The sequence below is a fragment of the Dermacentor variabilis genome, unplaced genomic scaffold, assembly GCF_050947875.1.
Source record: "Dermacentor variabilis isolate Ectoservices unplaced genomic scaffold, ASM5094787v1 scaffold_14, whole genome shotgun sequence".
Classification (NCBI taxonomy): domain Eukaryota; kingdom Metazoa; phylum Arthropoda; class Arachnida; order Ixodida; family Ixodidae; genus Dermacentor; species Dermacentor variabilis.
The window spans coordinates 12396397-12415422 of NW_027460302.1; the positions used below are offsets into that span (position 1 = coordinate 12396397).

At 44.9% G+C, this 19026-nt stretch overlaps 1 protein-coding gene across 4 annotated transcripts in view; it reads left to right on the forward strand.

Annotated features, from left to right (window-relative positions):
• Ufsp1 (UFM1 specific peptidase 1) overlaps nt 1-19026 on the forward strand; it is a 171008-nt gene that overhangs the window by 74052 nt on the left and 77930 nt on the right. For 2 of the 4 annotated variants that reach the window (XM_075677960.1, XM_075677961.1), the window contains one exon: nt 11822-11971. The exons of the other annotated variants lie outside the window; for them this stretch is intronic. In XM_075677960.1, the coding sequence (XP_075534075.1) occupies nt 11822-11971 (150 nt within the window). The remainder of the gene's footprint in view (nt 1-11821; nt 11972-19026) is intronic. 4 annotated transcript variants of the gene reach the window in all.

Consider the following 19026-nt stretch of genomic DNA (forward strand, 5'->3'; position numbering starts at 1 on the left):
TTCATGGCAGAGGAGCATACGTTCCAGCACGCGCCTGTGGTATTTGGTCTTGACATACTGAATTATGCCTTGGTCCATCGGTTGGAGCACCGATGTTGTGTTCGGCGGCAAGAAAACAACTTCTATGTTGCCCAGTCCGGTGACACTGTTATGCGCACTACAATTGTCCAGCACCATTAACACTTTGCGGAGAACTGTCGGTCCAACTTCTGCATCCAGCCTTGAAAATTTTCCGATGTCATCCAGGCCTTTTTATTCGCTCGGTATTCCACCGGAAGAGCAGGCATGTTCTTAAAGCACCGTGGCTTTTGTGCCTTTCCAATGACAAGCGGCAAGCGCTCTGTTCCTGTGTTACTTGGCGGAAAGCCGTGAGTAGTGGTGGTGCGGCAGTGCGGCTTTGGCCTCGGTGAGCGCTGGCAGTACAGAATCTGCCTTGTGTGACCCGTGCTTTCTTGAGAACCCGGCGGTGGTGATAATTAAAATATCGAAGTGGCCTAGCGCCTCAGCAGCGAAGTTCTGTGAACCGCGATGTGGCGTCGCCATGTCCGACTTTGCTTAACGGACATCGAGGGATGTGCTGCTCGCTACAAGTCATGTAAATGCAACTGCGTCGACCGCCCACTGTTCAGCGCTGAATGTGTGTTTGGTGCGCTGTGCTTGAAACGAGTGGTGCAGCTGTGCAGCGGGGGTGGTGGAGGAGCAGAGTGGCTTAGGGGCTCCGTCTGCGCGTTCACAGACATGTGCTCCCGTCTTGGTCTCATTAGCGGCTGTCGCGGGATTGTGGTGTGCTAGCTCCTTGCCTAGTATGGAGTTTACGATGCTAGCACACAGCATGTTCACATTTTTCCGCGCTATATGTCATTTGCATGACGGCCGAGTTGAAAACAGATATATGTCTGTGTTCTTTGCGTTTGCGTGTTGTAAATTACGTTCTATTGTGGAAGTTCTGGGAGTCTTATTACGCAAGGAGTGCGAACGTAAACATAAACACATATGTGTGTCTGAAATATTGAATTATCCATAATACCCTCTACAACTGATAAGTGGGCTACACGTCCAGCGTGAATCAGCTACCGTATTTTACGATGCTCTTTCGTATGGTAGAATGATGCATGGTGTGCATTTATTTCTGTACTGTTGTAAAAACCATTTGTTTATTCACTCAGTACAAATGTACGGCTTCTTCGCTGCAGTACAGTTTAGTTACGCGGTGAAGCATACTAAAAGTAGGAGGGGGCCGCTATCAGCCAGCAGGGTATGTCCACTCAGCCGACCTGAGAGGCAGCGGGTTCGCGAGTGTATGATTAAAGAACTCTTATTATGTCCAGTGACAGTGGCCCCTTTTCATCTTTAGTATGCTTCACCGCAGTACATCGCTTAGGCTTCACTGCGAAATATTTGTGTATTGCGAGCAAGATAATCCTAAAAAGCCTAATATGGCAAAGTTTCTTTTGTAGCTTGCCACACCGCAATACAGGGGTGTAAATAAGCATCGTGTAGTAAAGCATACTAAGAGTGGAAAGGGCACGTAGGTTTACACTGTGCTCATTATTTTCAATTGTGACATAATTTGCAAGTGCATCTGTGCTCGTGGCGAGCTTCATTGACAATTCTTTGTACATTACAAATTCATATTGCAGGGAAGCTCACTAAAGCACATTCGCCATTATGGTACATGTTATTCACCTTCAATGCAGGAGCACAATGCGGATTCTTGCCCCTGCTTTTGGCTGGAGTGCACATGCTCTTTGAGAATTGATTCATTGTTCATAAGTGCACTGGTACTTTACTGTAAACTGGATGGCTCAAGATGATATGGAAGCAACAATTTTTATTAAGGGGACAAGATGTTGCCGAGATGGTTGCAGCACAGCTTTTTTTTTTTTTATCTTCCGGGCACCTTTTCTACTAGAAGCTTCCGTTGCAGTGTTTCGAGCCTCTTTGAACCAGCACATAGTGTAGATAAATGTTGGACACTGATTGGGAACATCACCTAAGTTCATGCCTATCTATAGTAAAGAGATGTAGCACGACCAGACAAAACAAAAGAAGGGGGTGGGCTGCAGCAATACTAAGTCAAAGTGTTAAATGGTGCTTTATCCTTTCCCTCGAGTTTTCTGTTTTTATGGATCCTTCGCAGCAACCATGCAAGTGCCGAACTTGAGCTTGTTGGTTTCAAGTCTCATGGTTACTAACAGAACAGTGTGATAAACAAACAAGGGCTTGGAGGCATCAGTTCACCTTGCTTGCCTCATGGTGCTGCTTCATAAGCACCGTGAGCATCCAGGCCAACTAGGAAGGGAGATTTGTTGCAGTTGCTTCTGAACTTTATTGCCACCAAACCAACAGTGCTCTCAATGACAGCTTTTGGACAGTAGAATGCTTGCACCCCAGCAAAGTCTTAAGAAGGAAGCATTCAAGATGTGCAAAATGGGCTTTTGAAGCTGGCAGCATTGCTGAAGGGGCTTTGCGCATCTGCCCTCTTTATGGATACACAAAGGTGATTTCCTCATTAAGAGGGATTGTTTCAGAGGTCGTTACATGGCAGCAGTGTTGGGTGTTTAGTAGCTTGTCTTTGCCCACTGTTAATAATCTGTTCCTTCTCCAGTGCCCCTGTGAAGTGCCTACTTTTTGGACACAAAGTGCTCTCCATGCATGCATGCATTTTTAGCTTGTAAAGACTTCTATTACCGCTTGCCTCAAGCTGGTCCTTGCTGATGTCACCCAAGAAGGCATTGGGGAGTATGGCAATGTACACTTACAAAACACTGTTGATACCAGTGAAACTGAATTAATGGAGCTGCTGTTCTTTTTTTGTCCACTCCATCCTGGTTAGTTACAATAAGCAATGTCCGAACAGAAGGCATATGTAGTTGGTTGTGCACAGCCTGCGCACTAAGACTTGTTGGTATGTTATGACCTTAGCTCAATGCTTATATGTAAAAACCTTCTGATGTGTTGATGACTTCCTTCGCTTTATCGTACTTTGCCTGATGGATCCAGCAAGTGCCTGAGCCAGCAAGTGGGTCATCCAGATGTTCAACAGGCTTCCCACTAGTTTTCCCAGAGTCTTCTTTACCAGGGTGCTGCTCATAGATATCTGTTGTCTTGACCTTGCACTGCACTTCAACCATGGCCTCACATGCTGAACCTACAGCATGCGATCAAGAAAGTGCTATACATCATGTTGCTGCAATCTCCTGACATGTGCTACAAGGCCTTGAGGAACACCCTCATTTATTTACACCCTCATCGTACTGTATGAAGCTTCGCATGATAAGTGCGAGAATTAACATCTGCTGGTTTTTCAGTGTTATTCCTGTCCAGCTTGCTGAAAGCTATCCTGAGTGTTTCAAAAGCAAACGACCGCTGCTGGACAAGAAGTGCTTAAAACAAGGGCCGCTATAACCACATGTGTCACACAATATGAAAGAAGGGCACTGAGTGTACAGGCGGTTTACTTCATATCCAACAAGCTTGGTTCTCCCTTTGCTAGCGAGTAAACTCAACTTGGCCCGAATACATGGCCTGTGACAAACTATGTGCCAGATGCTGTGTCCCCTGCAAAGCTGAATATGTGTATGAGATCCTGACACCCTGCAGCGGCTTCTACACTAGGCTACTATAAAAATGGCTGCCTTTACTAATATGCTGATAACATGAAAACAGGCAGAAATTTGGCTATTCATTAGACCCAACTGCAGGTGCAAGCCACTCTTCCACCAGATGTGTGTTGTTCACAGAAACTGGAGCTATACAAATGCAGATAAAAACAATGATGTTTGAAAATAGTAGAGTTGAACTATATTCTGCACAAGCAGTGCTATCTGCAGCACTGGTACCTTATAGCCACAATTCATGGCTGCGCCACCATGCAAAGGCACTATTCTTGAAGTATTAACTTCTATTATATTTATGGTGCCCATATATTGCAATTACATATCATCCACATTGTGTGCAATATGGTGAAATGTCAATTATGATAGCCATTCCTAATCTGAAATGCAACAAAAGAGCAAATACAGGCAACAAATTGCAATTCAGAGACAAAGGACAACCAGTGCACAGGATAAGTGACAGACTTCCTTTTATTGAAAAAGAAACGTGACATGGGGGGGGGGGGTATAGTGCCACCAGCAGTGGGTAGCAATCTTTCAAGCTTGGGCGACAGAGGCAAAACTTAGCAAAATGCTACAATCACGCTGTTAAACAGCCTTGGACACAAAAAACTGACATCATATTGTACAGAATGAAAGGGCGACTCCATCTAAGAAGAGTGTATGGCACCACATAATTGAAATGGTGTAAAAAATGTTGACATGCCCTACCCATAAAGAAAAAGCAACAGACACAGAAAACACGCCTTAAAATGCAATGTGCAGAGTCTGAAACCAAGAAAAAACCCGAAAAAGGTTTCGCTAAGTTTTTCAACTATTAAAATTGTCAAACTGTATCATCACTTCTTAATGAACCTGCACAGCTGAAAAGGAAGGAAGGAAAGCCCAATGGCAGGGCTGCAAAAAATGTCACTGAATAAATATACTTTGCTTACCAACGATACCTGTGGTTTAGTTGTGGTCTGTGTATAAACTAATTGTGTATAAACTTTTCTTGTTTAGAATGGTTTAGCAGATAGGGAAGAAATGACCTTAAGAGCACCAGGTGTATGCATAGTCTACGCACAAAAAGCCACTGCTTTCTTACTTTTTTTCTCTCTATTACTATTCATGAGTATTTAAGTGCCTTAATAGCACTGCTAACATCCTACTGCAAAACTCAAAATTGGGCAAGTTGTGGCATAAAGAAAATTGCAGTTTCACTGATGATGTGAAACAATGATGCAGTAACTGGTGAAATATGCACAGGAAGATTACTTCATGCAGTGTTTGTTGAAGTGAACACTTGCCGATGCAAGTCGGTAATCTCCTTAAAAAAGTAAAATAAGTAAGAGTTATATTTAATTGTGGGAGTTGTGCCTCACAGTGTTGAAGTGGAAAGACTCGGCTTTTCTTCCTCCTCTTTCATATCTACACCAAAACAACCCTTTAGCTTCTTACTGCTGAATTCGTTTTGGTTTTCTCAAATCTATATTTGGGCTACCCATTGCTAGGTCTCGCGCTTTGCTTGAGGAAAACAAGACACCAACAGCTCCATCCAGTAAATCTGAGAAGCCAAGCACTAGAAGATTAATGATGCAGATGCACCCAATCATTGTCATCACATGCAAGCAGAAAATTTAACATAGGACTGCCTTCACAAGTGGGAAAGTGATGTGTAAAAACTTGAAGGTGTGGATGCCAGCTCTATATACAGTACGCAGACATTGAGCAGGCGTTAGCCAATCATGGCACCTGTTGGCTAGATCACGCTCTCTGGGATCAGTATTAACCACGACTGTACCATTAGCAGAGTGGCTGAAATGTAGAATTGGGGACTGCCAATCTTTTGATCGTATGTTTGAATCCTCGGAGCACAATGATAAATTTATTTGCAATATTCTAGCAAGAAATTCGGGAATTCCAGTGACAACACCAGTAGACATCAGAACAACCAGGGGAGTTAGCCCATAGCAGCTATTGCTGTAAAAAAGAAGACTGGCATAAGCACAGGTATTGAGATGGGCACACTACATGCCTTTGTTCTGGTAGTGGTCCACTACTTTGGTGCTACAGTTAATGATCTCCACTGTCACTGGACATAATAAGAGTTCTTTAATTATACACTCGCACACCCGCCTCCTCTCAGGTCGCCTAAGTGGACATACTTTGCTGGCTGATAGCGGCCCCCTCCCACTTTTAGTATGCTTCACAGCGTAACTAAGCTGTACTGCGGCGAAGAAGCCGTACCTTTGTATTGAGTGAATAAACAAATGGTATTTACAACAGTACAGAAATAAACGCACACCATGCATCATTCTACCACACGAAAGAGCATCGCAAAATACGGTAGCTGATTCACGCTGGACGTGTAGCCCACTTATCAGTCGTGAAGGGTATTATGGGTAATTCAAAATTTCAGACACATATGTGTTTATGTTTACGTTCGCACTCCTTGCGTAATAAGACTCCCAGAACTTCCACAATAGAAAGTAATTTACAACTCACAAACGCAAAGAACACAGACATATGTCTCGTTTTCCACTCGGCCGTCATGCAAAGGACATATAGCGCGGAAAAACGTGAACATGCTATGTGTTAGCATCGTAAACTCCATACTAGGCAAGGAGCTAGCACACCACAATCCCGCGACAGCCGCTAATGAGACCAAGACGGGAGCACATGTCTGTGAACGCGCAAACGGAGCCCCTAAGCCACTCTGCTCCTCCGCCACCCCAGCTGCACGGCTGCACCACTCGTTTCAAGCACAGCGCACCAAACACACATTCAGCGCTGAACAGTGGGCGGTCGACGCAGTTGCATTTACATGACTTGCAGCGAGCAGCACATCCCTCGATGTCCGTTAAGCAAAGTCGGACACGGCGACGCCACGTTGCGGTTCGCAGAACTTCGCTGCCGAGAAGCTAGGTCACTTCGATATTTCAACTGTCACCACCGCCGGGTTCTCAAGAAAGCACGGGTCACACAATGCACATTCTGTACTGCCAGAGCTCACCGAGGCCAAAGCCGCACTGCCGCACCACCACTACTCAAGGCTTTCCGCCAAGTAACACAGAACCTACAACCAACACATAAGCAATGCACGCACAATCACATGAGCAATGTTGAGCAACGCGCGGTCCAGACAACGATCACGCCGAGGACGAACACGCCACTACTGTGTCGCTCGGCGCCAGCATCGTGCCTTCTCAAAAATCCCTAAACAATGCTGTCCCTAGGCACCTAGGATCAGGTTACGCAAGGGATTTTTGTACGACACGGAGGAAGGAAACTCGGGAAAGGCCCTAATGTCACTCTTCGTGAAGTGAAAGTGAAGCCGGAAGTTGGCGTTGCTCATGGCGTTGCTCCGCCTATTGGGCCAGCTCTCCTGTCTTGTTTACATTTCTTGCGAAACCACGCCGCGCTACGCACAACCGTGCTGCTCGGACCCGCGTGCTCCGCAGCTATACTAAACAATCGTTAGCACATTAGCATGATTCCACCAAAGAGGGCAAAATTTCCCGCTGATATTCCTTCGTCCGTTGCCATTGCCGTGGCGTGGTACATTGCGTACAGCGTTGCATGTGCGTTCATTTCACTAACTTTAGCTCCTCCGGTCCCACCTGGCCACAGCAACATCCGGTAGAGCACGGTCCAGATAACGCAGCGCAACAAAACACGGAGACCAACACCAACCTGCTCGCACGGCGCCTTTGCCATGGTACGAAACCTACGGAACGACACGTGTGAGCGCACAAAACAATAACAAAGCCGCCATTGTGGCCCGAAAGGCGGGGACACGACAGCAAAAGAATAAAAAAACAGCAAAACAAAGGAAAACCTTTGCGAGGAGAAGCTACTAGGAGAACCTAGTAGTGTTAGTATTTACAAAAGTTTCAATAACAAAGCCATCTATGTGTGCAATATTACGAAATAACTTATAGATCACGATTGTTAACTTTAACTGAAAGAGCTGATGAAGAGGATGAATGTTTAAACTGCAATAAAGTGGCGTTGCATTTGATAGGAAATGGCTGAACGTCATGAGGCGAATCGCCTGATTCTGCATGCTTTGAAGTTGGCTGAGGGGAGCTAGGTTTGGTGTTTCCCCAGGCTGATATGCAGTAAGATAAATGGCTGTGAATGTGTGCATGATAATGGGAATGGATAATGTGTGGCTGAAAATACGAGCGTGTTTTGATTATGGCGCGTATTCCAAACGATATGTTACGGACAAGTGACTGCGCATGAAGATTGAATTTCAGATGCCTGTCTAAAACTACGCCAAGAAACTTAGTGCTAACAGATATTGGTATTAAGTTGTTTTCAAGACGCACCGATATGGAGTTCGAAATTAGTGTCGGGAAGGAATGAAAAGCCATAAAAACCATTTTTAGCGGATTGATGCACAACATGTTTTTTGACACCAGGAAGTTATGTTATGCAGATCAGCGTTAACATTTTGCTGTGGCTCGTCGACATTGTTAGCACAAGTAAAAATAGTCGTGTCGTCTGCATATAATATACAGTCTGTAGTGGTTAGAACATTAGGTAGGTCGTTGATAAATAGCAGGAACAGCAGCGGGCCAAGGATTGAGCCCTGAGGAACGCCTCATATGTTCTTAGCAGATGAGAGTTTGCCGTCAATCTGAACAACTTGAGTACGATTAGTTAGGTAGCTAGAAATAAGCTGAAGTGCTGGGCCAGTTATGCCATAAGATTCAAGTTTATGTATTAGAATTTTGTGATTAATGGTGTCAAAGGCTTTTGTTAAATCTATAAATACACTTCCAACCAGCAAGCCTTGGTCGATTGCCTTCTTGACTTTATCGGCGAAGGTTAGAAGCGCAAGCTCAGTTGAGCAACCCTGCCGAAAGCCATACTGTTTAGGTGATAGTAGATTAAATTTTGCTGGGTAGGATGATAAACGTGTATGAACTAGTCGTTCAATGATTTTACTGAAAAATGAAAGAATACAAATAGGCCTGTAGTTATTCAGAAGTTCACGATTGCCTTTTTTGTAAACAGGTGTTATTTTACCAACTTTCAGAGAACTGGGAAATATGCCTGCTTTAAACATTTTGTTAACAATATCGGCTATGATAGGAGGCAGTTCATTAGAAACTAACTTGATACGTGATGGGTGAACAGAGTCTAGGCCAGGTCCAGTAGACCTAAGCGAAGATATAACATGAAGAACTTCCTTTGCATTCGTAGGTCGCAAGTAGAAAGAATGAAGATGACGAGGCGATGTCAGTAATGGGGGATCTGTTTGAATCGCAAGTACTGCTAAAATACTCGCTGAAGGCATTTGCAATATCAGCTGGGTGGCAGTATGTATGTGTCTCAGTTTTTATTTTTGTTAAATGCTCACGGCATTTATTATTTAAGAATTCGTTAATGACCTGCCAGTTGCGCCTTGTATTATTGCCATTATTCAAAATCTTGTTCTGAAAGTAATCTTGTTTAGCACATTTAAGTGCTGCTGCAAGCGTGTTACAATATTTTTTGAAACGAGATTTAAGTTCGCAGTTAAATGGTTCACAAATTACCCTTTTGTGGAGCTGATTTTTCTTCAATATACATCGAAGTAGCGCTTTCGTGACCCAAGGTTTTCGAGGGGAACTGAAGAAACGAGTTGTGATAGATGTGGTAGTGCATTCATCAATGCAGCGTGTAACTTCAGCCAAGAACAACTGATAAGCCTCTTCCGCGGAAGATTCACAGAGTACTGCGGTCCAGTCATTTGACTGTATCATAGAGATAAATTTTTGAGAGTCAAAATGTACTTTCTCTTTCTTTTCAGTCGCTTTAGAGTTTTCTCTACCTAAAGTCAAAAATACAGGGTGGTGGTCGGTTATGCTGTGCTCAATGACTCCTGCTGTATGCTCTGTAGTAAAGTTGGTTAATATGTGATCAATTAACATATTAGGTCCTGTCATGTCACATCTAGTTGGAGAAGTAATTAAAGAAGCAAGGCCATAGCTAAGAAAACATGCAAGATAATCAGAACATGATGGGCTATTAGGGTCGATAATGTTAATGTTGATGTCTCCGCAGGTAATGACATTTTTGTTTTCGTTCGCAAGAGTGTGCAACAACTTTTCAAACTGTAGACAAAACTCGGAGTATGACGATGATGGTGAACGATAAATGCACGCTAACACTGTGTTCCGGCCATCAATTGAAAAAACACTCTGGTCAAATTCTAACCATATAGATTCGCAGATCAAATTAGAAAAGGCAAGATCATTGCGGCGTTTGTATGGCAATGATGATTTAATAAATATGGCAGATCTGCCGCCACGTGGCGTAGCACGATAGCAGTACTCTGCATTGTACTCTGGTAGCGCATATAAATTTCTATTGTCCAGTGACAACCATGTCTCAGATAGACAGATAAGAGAGAAGTTGTGATTAATTATGGAAAGAAATGCTATGAGGCTGTCATAGCTTTTTCGTAGACTATGAATATTGAAATGTATTAGCGATAACGTGGGAGTTTCATCACTGAAATGTTTTTTAAGATTCTGACAAGAAAACATTCTTGTGCAGGTTTAAGATATGCAGCCGCAAACACTAGTAAGCTAGGTGAAAACAGTAAGATCACCCATTCAGACCTCACTCAGCTGCTCCCTCACAAGAATTTCGTCACATACGAAACACGCACTTGGAAGTGACCATTAGATTATTGCCATCCAAATACCCCACACACACCACAGCTCTCGAACCCTGACCCAGAAACTTATTAACTGGGACGCAATCTGGTCCGCGGGCCTAGAACTCCCACAGACTCCAATATAAGACATTTATTATTGGGTCACATAACAGCACACACACAAGACGTTACCATGTCACGTGACATCCCTACACTGGACACGTGTCTAGCCAACCTCTGGGAGACCTACCATAGCATCCTGGAGAGATCTAAAAAAAAAAAAGAAAAATAATATGGGCTTCCCCATTTTCTTTTTTTATTGTTTGGGGACATAAAAGGCAATGAAAAGATGGAAACGATGGAAACATAATAGAATGTTAAAACACTGGCTGGCCACATTACAGAAACAGATCACTGGACAGCTATACCACTCCAACTGGGGTCAGGTGTACAGCAGCACAGCCAGAAACCTCTCTCCCAAGAATGCATGGGAACTCCTACGGCACCTTGTCGACCCCACACACTCAGGCACAGTATCACAACACCATACTACACACCTCCACGCTTTCGCCGGACAGCCTTCTGGACCAATTCAGACTGCACACACGGCACCTGGCACTTTTCCCCCTCTGCCGCGCTACACAGGAGCCCCGAGTGAGGCCCTGGACACCAGCATCATGGAGCAAGAGGCCCACAAGGCCCTGCAGAACCTCCGCATAAATTCTGCACCAGAATAGGACAGAATCACCAACTCTGTGCTCCGTAACCGTGATGAGCAGTTGATCATACACATTTCAGAGGGCTTTAACCAATGCTGGAGAGAAGGCACCGTCACACAGTCCGTGTGCCACACCAAAATTATGCTCATCTTCACACCAAGAAAACCCATCACCATACCAAACTTCTGGCCCATATCACTCACATCTTGCCTCGGGAAGCTGCTCGAGCATGTTGTTTGAAACATTCACTACACATATGCAAGGCTACAACCTATACCCACACAGCATGATGGGCTTCTGCCCCTCTCTGTGCCCTAGAAGCCATAATTCAAGTGATGCACATCTTTGTCTCTATCATCCCTGCTCATACTAAAGCCATCTTGGCCCTGGACTTATCCAAGGCCTTTGACCATGTAGAACACCCAGCAATCATGGCAGCTCTCTCCATCCTCAATGTAGGCGCACGCATGTACGCCGACACATGAACCGTCCTCTCTGTACGTGCGGCCGAGTTTCATATGAGCCCCATGCGTCCCTGCCCTACAACCTTAGTGGAGTGGGCACTCTGCAATGTTCTGCACTCTCTCCTTCCCTCTTCAATGTTACACTCATTCCCCTAGCCTGCACTCTTCACAATATCCCTCACCTTCGCCACACCTTCGCCACACCACTCTGTTGACCACCTACAGCAGTGATGGCACTAGGGGATACCTTACAAGCTACTGAAAATGTCACACAATTACACACATAAAGCATAGGTCTCTCCTATTCCCCATAAAAGTCTGAGCTACTTCTCAAACGCCCCTCACCACATACCCTTTGCACAGACCTCATCTCTGTTACTCCAGACAGACGCCCTATCCTGGACGTCATCGCACTCCGGATCCTGGGCCTTCACATCCAGAACAACAGCCGGAGCAATTTCACTATCAGGAAACTCAAGTGGGTGATGGAAGTGCTCTCAACCCTCATCCACATACTTTCCGGAAAACACTATGGTAGGAAGAGGCACGATTTGTGGCATCTTATTTATGCCTTCATACTGAGTTATTTCCTCTATGCAGCCCCATACCCCCGACTTCGACAACAAGAAATCGGCACCATAGATGCTATGCTTCGTAAGGCCCACAAGGTGGCCTTACACTCAGTGGCGTAGTAACAGGGGGGGCCGGGGGGCCGTGGGCCCCGGGTGCAAGGCGCCAGAGGGAGGGGGGGGGGTGTCATATGCCTGAAGAGACCTCTTTTTCCGCCGACTTGACTGGGCGCAAATGGCAAACAATGCTCCGATATCCAGTAGCCCGAGCTCATGTACCCGATGCGTTGCGCCGCAGAATTGTCGGCTGCAGCTCTATCAACACCCCATGAAATAATTGCACGAATGTGCGGGCTAACAAATTTCATTCCCAAAATGGTCGCTGAACTATTCGCCTTAGCGGAATGTTTCATGCGGGGTGTTCCGTGCGTTCATACTGGGAGCAGGAGTCGCTAAACATACAGTAAGGCGCTAAGGCTCTTGGGTCCCTCTTCCGTTCAGAACGCGCAGCGAAGACGAGCAAAGACAGCAGTAACAGGGCGTTCAACGAGCGCGCCCGCCGCTCTCGTTTACGGCGAAGCGTTCGTTGAGAGCGACGTTGCATAAGCGCGGCCGTCAAAAGTCGCGAATCGGATTCTCTGGATCGTCTTCAGACTCGGTGCGGCCGAAGAGTTTGGCGGCGTATGACTCGACAGGCTGTATATAGACGCGGGCGCCGCTACGTACAGCTCGCTTTTACTTCCCCTTTCCCGCTCGCTCCGAGAAGCCGCTGCGAAACCTGCCGTTATGTTTCACACTTTCCTTCTTACCCTCGAAAGTTTCAGAAAACTGTTGTTATTGTGTGACTTCATGTCAAGTACAGTGTCTGTGTCAGCTGCACAGAATTAAAAAAAAAACGTGAATTTTGTAAGGATATTTCCGGATATTCTATGAAGTTGTGTGTCTGTGATTACTAGAAACTCGGTAGCGTGAAAAATATGGCAGGTAAGTAATAAGCATATCCTTAATATTCCCCTAATTAGTACTTATAGAGGAAGTACTTTAATTCCAGAATTGAGGATTCAAAGTCATATTATTAACTCAACAAAAACTTCTTAAACAAAATCGTTTTGGGTGCTACAACCTACAGTACTTTGGCACAGCGGGCGGCGCCTCGTATGGCAGTAGCGAAAGAAATATGAAATAGGGGACCAGTGAGGTTGATCCCTCAACCCTCTCCATTGCGAGTGCTGACCAAGAGGTTTTGCTGGCACGGGGTTCAGCGAGGCCCTTTTTTTTATGGTGACGCCAAGAATCTACGCGAAGCGTGCTCTAGTCTGTTGCCAATCTTCTGGTGGTACCGCAGCTAGGATAATCACGTTTGTCCATATTGCAGTAGATAAAAACAAGGCTTTATTGATCACAATAAAGAGAAGTCGTAATTATCATAACATTGGCGCCCAAGCAGCAGGGAGGCAGGTGGCGTTTTCCGTTTTTCTAATATGGTGGGGAGATCAGCGTCACTGAGACACAATTTAATTTTCGTTTTCGTTCAGGGCTGCCCACAGCCAAAATACTGCGGGCCATAGAACCTACGACGATTTTACTGAAGTTGTTGTTGGGCAAGATATGAATGTCGGCCTTCAATTTTGCAAATGCAATGTTGCCGCTAAAATTGGTAAATAAAACTTTATAAATTTTTTTTACTTGTGACGCGAGCCGTATTTGCCACGATGCCGCATTTGTATGGGTTGCCAAGCCTTACATTGTGACAGAAGATGTGCACATGCGCTTATCACAAGTTATCAGTGCAGCACACTGTGTTATTTGGCGCAGAAAAAAACAGCGTGTATTGGCCTCGAGCTCCACTGTGGTATAGTTCCACCACTTGAAAAGCTGGCGCCACCGTCGGCGTAACGTGCTATTAGGGATCACGTGGACATAGCGGCCGCGTCGGCAGCTTTGGGAACGCCGAAGCGAGCTGAAAAGGGAAGTTTAAGTTCCCTCGTACGCTGCGGTCCTCATTTATTGGCGAGATTTTCCGGCTTCGAGTGTCTCCTTTACAACGATCGAAAGCACTAGAATAGGTAGTGGCTGCCTTCGAAGGTGCGTAACATGGTAGGCTACTGCTCGGTGCCGCAGTGCCGGACGTACGCAACGGGGCCCGGTGTCAGCCTTATTCATATGTAGCCGCAGGACAAGAAGCTGCGTGAGGCTTGGCTCGCGAAACAAAACCGGCAAACAGTCATCGGCTACAACTCGGGTATGCAGCAAGCACAGACGCGAGGAAGATTTCTGCTTCGGCCCCGGGTCTGCAATGTTCGAAAAACGCGCACTGAGACGCTCGCCCGAGTCCGCTGCCCGACTAATGTCATGACGGTTTGGTCTATGAACTTGTCGATGCTATATATACTGGAAAGTTCACTGGAGTGGATAGGAAGCGGTAAAAAGCACAAAAAAAAAAGAACGCATGACATATGGTCATGTTTGTGTTAAGAATTAATGCACTGGATTACAAAAAAAGAAGCAGCGGGAAATTGCACGCTGAGAACACCGATAAACATTTAGTGTGACGCAACTGGAGAAATAATATTGAAACGTCCAAGGATTTAGAAAAAAAAAATTGAATCGTCGCGACGTCCGGCACATCAGTCCCCGTAGGCGTTGAAGTCTCTACAATTAAATTATTTTTGAACAGCTCTGATAGCGCCCACGCAACATTGGTTGCTTGTATACTGTCAAATGCTCATATTCTACAGCCTAAAGCTCATGACACGGTGCGCAAACGCGCACGCGGCGAAAGCGAAACAGTGCGCAGACAAACATGCAGACGCGCAGTCGGTCGCTGCACAGCTGTGCGATCGCTGCATTGAGGCTTCATTTTATTACGCTCCATTTAGAGACCATATTACACTATAAGACCATATTTCACATAGTTTGGTCTCGGCGTTTGCCTACCTTTCACGTAAGAAGCCGGTTCGGGAGACTAAATCGCGGCGACCACGCACAGTGGCGTTTACTGTATGTATTCGGTAAAGAGATAGCGTCTGTAAACGATTCTGTGCTTTCAGTTTGCCCAAGATTATTATTTAGACAGTAAAAAAACTTCTCTCGTTTCGAAAGTACTTACAGAAATTTCCGGGAGAGCTCCCACGTGGTGTTTTCAGTGAGCGCTGACAGCAAAACCTATGAGGAGCGCGCCGCGTGAATCTCATGCTACGCCAGCGAGGCGCTTCCGATAGATGGCGACTCCGCAACTCCTCGCCGCCAATACCTGCTGCATTCGCGACCTCTGGGAAAGAAAGCGAAGGAGGGGGGGACCCGGGGGATGTGCGCGGTGTCCAAGGTGGCTGTACTTGTGCTGAAACCCGGAAATTGTCGATATCCTCGTCTTCCTCGACTACACCCCTTGGGGGGGGGGGGATGACAGATGAGCTGTGGGCCCCGGGTGCCAGACGACCTAGCTACGCCACTGCTTACACTTACCCCCCTAACACCCAAACCACTAAACTTCTCCATCTTTGCACTATCAACAACATATTACCAACACTGCCATCACTAGATGGTGGTGTTGGTAAAAATGAGGAATGTAGAAGTGATGAAGTACATTGTGGACATCGAGGTGCAGAAAACGGCATGTAAACAGCATAGTTCTGTCATGTATTTGGATGACAGTAACATGGGCCAAGTAGCGTGAACCCTTTAAATAACTTTAGGCAGTGCACCGGCACTATCACTATAAATGAGTGAATTTTCTTCGATGTACTACAAAGATAAATGCGTAGGAAATTTAGACACCAATTGTTAGCCTCAGGCAAAAGTAGCAGCACATTTATTTACGAAAATGTAAACACAAAAATGTCTTGGAGCACTGAATGTCTTTGAACGACCTTTCCCTCAGGAACAGCGACTCAACTTCCAATGTTTGGCCCATTCCCTCTTTCCTGACTTGTCACCGTTTGCACAGTTCACAAAAAAATGCAGCAGCATGATAATACTTCCGAATTTCTGTAAGAAGTGAGGCATGGCCAGTGCATCCCAGTTATTGTGAAAGGCTCACCATTGCCAGCACTTGCAAGACATTTTTGGAATGGAGCTTGCGAGAGGAAAAGCACTGAGTGAACACATCTTCAAGCTTCTTTACAAAAATAAATAACTGAGTGGATGGGTACAACAGGACCCCCTTTTCCACAAGAAATTGAGCCGAGCAAGCAGAAAATCTTTGGCTTGTGGAGGCATGGTGAGAAGTGCTTTTCAGTCTTGGCAATTCATTTTCAAAACACATTTTTGAGCAGTGTACCCAGCAATATAGAAAATTAGCCTTGAATCACTCCATGCAATGTGCTGGTTATGGTTGTCAGATGCTGGTCAAGGTACTGGCTGTCAACACTGCCTGAGGTGCTGCTGATTTTTGCACTTTCATGTGAAGCATCATTGCAGCTTTTCAGATCCAGCAAGGATGATAGCTCACCTTAATCACAGTTATCCTTGCTAAGCGTTTGAATAAGGCAATAGAATGAGAGGCAACTTTTAATTAAAAAATGAGTTAAGGTTGGGTGGTCGTTACTTCCTTACGACTGTCGTGCGATACCAAACAAATTTTCCAATAGATCTTGGATGGTTCTTGAAGTCATGAAATAATTAAATCCAACATTCTCTGTAACATGCATTACAAATTCTAATGTGCTTGTGACAGTTACATGCAGTCCTGTTGTTGCAAAGCTGCTCAGGAACCCTACTTTCCCATTCACTTATGAATGACAAAGGCAGCGCATGGGCCTATGATGAACTGGTGCAAAGAGCTTCACAAGGACACCGTGACGTCATCATAGATATCAGCCTCTCAATCTTCCTGAAAGTAAGATAGATTATGCATTACTGAATCAACACAGGACAATTCAGCAAACAACAGAACTAAATAGTGGATAACAGGCTGTTCTGAAGATTTAACAGCTCCGAGCAGTTAACTAAGAAATTACATTTTGAATCGTGATGAAAGTCCAACCTAGAAATCCGCTGGGTTGCACTTATGCTTCCGTAGATTTTGTCTGGCTGTTTCTGGTACAAATGAAGGGCCTTGATAACTTTTGCTTCAGACAGCTGAAAAGCTTAAAAAAGGCTTAATCTCAAATTCATTCATCTCGACATAACGTAACGCGATCGCTGGCATGGCTTTAAGAGTCACATTACAGGAGTTTATATTGCGGGCCTTTTTCACATGACTTGTAGTAACCTGCAATGAAATATAAAAAGAACTTTTAAAACTATGTGTGTGCACATATAGCATAGACTGATAAAACAATAGATAAACTAAATGTGGAAGTGGTAGTAATGGCCTAAATATGCTCAATCTGCTAATCTGTTCTGCCTACATCCACCCATGTGCAGATCAGGGCGGATGCCTGCAGGGCGCATGTGCTACAAAATTTCGTGCATGCTGAATCCACATGAGCAGACAGCACACGCGCTCGGATTGGGCGACACAGTCTCTTGAGAGCTGGCAACCATTTGGCGAAGTGAAGGTGTTCAAGGTTGGGAACTACTTTTAACAGCAGATGACACATATTTTTGTAGATGTGAGTTCAAGTTTCTGCATCATGGTGAAAACGCGACTCTAGGCTGTCACATTCTGTTCTGCAGTCACATCTATTGCATTGGCGCAGTCATCCTTCTTCGAAACACTGCACAGTCATCTTATCTGCACCACCTTTTAAAGAATTTTTGCAATCTCATCATGTCACAACATGGGATGTATTCTCGGATGATCACTTTCAGTGCGTGCTGCATTGGCTGGTTGAGCGAAGCCTATCGAATCATCCAATGTGCCACGTTCTATGTCACGCAAAATTGGTACTATCACAGAAAATGATCCATCCGAGAATCCCCATATATCGCTATATATGCTCGGTTATGTTCGGCGCATTTGCACAGTTTCAGTAGTTGTGCTAGTGGCAGCTTGCAAGAACACGCAACATAAGCGCAGCTGTCTCGGAATACAGCTGCATAGGTCAAGTCCCTCCCTCTTAACCACTGAGTACGCATGTGAGGCTTCGAGTACGGCCTCCCAATTTGCTTGTTCGTGCTTCTTTTTACTATGCCAATTTCAAGAGTGTGCTTAAAGCACCTTTATGCGTGAAATGCCCCCCTTTTTTTTACATATTTAATACCATCAAAGACGAAGCGCGGCATAAAAGATGCCTTTTAGAAATTGAATGCTTGCTGCTTCTAAAATTTCCAAACAAAATAATACTTTAACTGAAGCAGAAAAATGAAAGATGGGTTCAGCCAAGTTCTTACTGTGTGTAAATACGTTGTACATGTGGTTAACTCGATGTAGCAAGGGAGTAAAGTTTAAGCAATGAGTGTACAATTCATTATGACTGGCACAAAAACAATATGTATGCCTAACGGTCACCTTATGCAGATATTTGCCCATCAGCTGTTTTCAAGGAGAATATGTATATTACAGAAAATTTACATTGCTGATAAAACACCTTATTTTTTAGTGAAATCAAACAATTCTTTCTTGCTGGCCTCGGTGGCCAATGAGATGCCCCCTTACTACTTGTACATACATCACATTTAGCATTTCCACTACGAAAAGGCACAATAATTTATCGGTGCCACGACAGGCATGCTTGCTCTCTTAGCCATGACAGCAAACAAGGATGATTGACTTGAGACTGTCTGTCAGTGTTGTCGGTATCATGCGTGTTCTGTTGTGGGCTCTGCTCAAGTTATTTGAGTGAGCATGACTGCATGTTATGTAGCAACAACCTAGCTAGCTAATGCACAGCCATATTTTAAGAAAAATGAAACAGTGCATAGCATAGCATAAACAGCTGGCCAGGGGCTTTACTGGCCAGCTGGCCACTGGAGCTCAGTAATCTCACGTTGTGTGAAAAGGTTTATTTAGGAAGTGGTTTTTAGTGTTTGTGTTAATTAGTAGCTACTTTAACAGGCACGTGACAATGAAATGAAGGCTCATATGGTGCAAGACAGGGCAGCTAAAAAAGTGAGGAAACATTTGCTGACATTTTT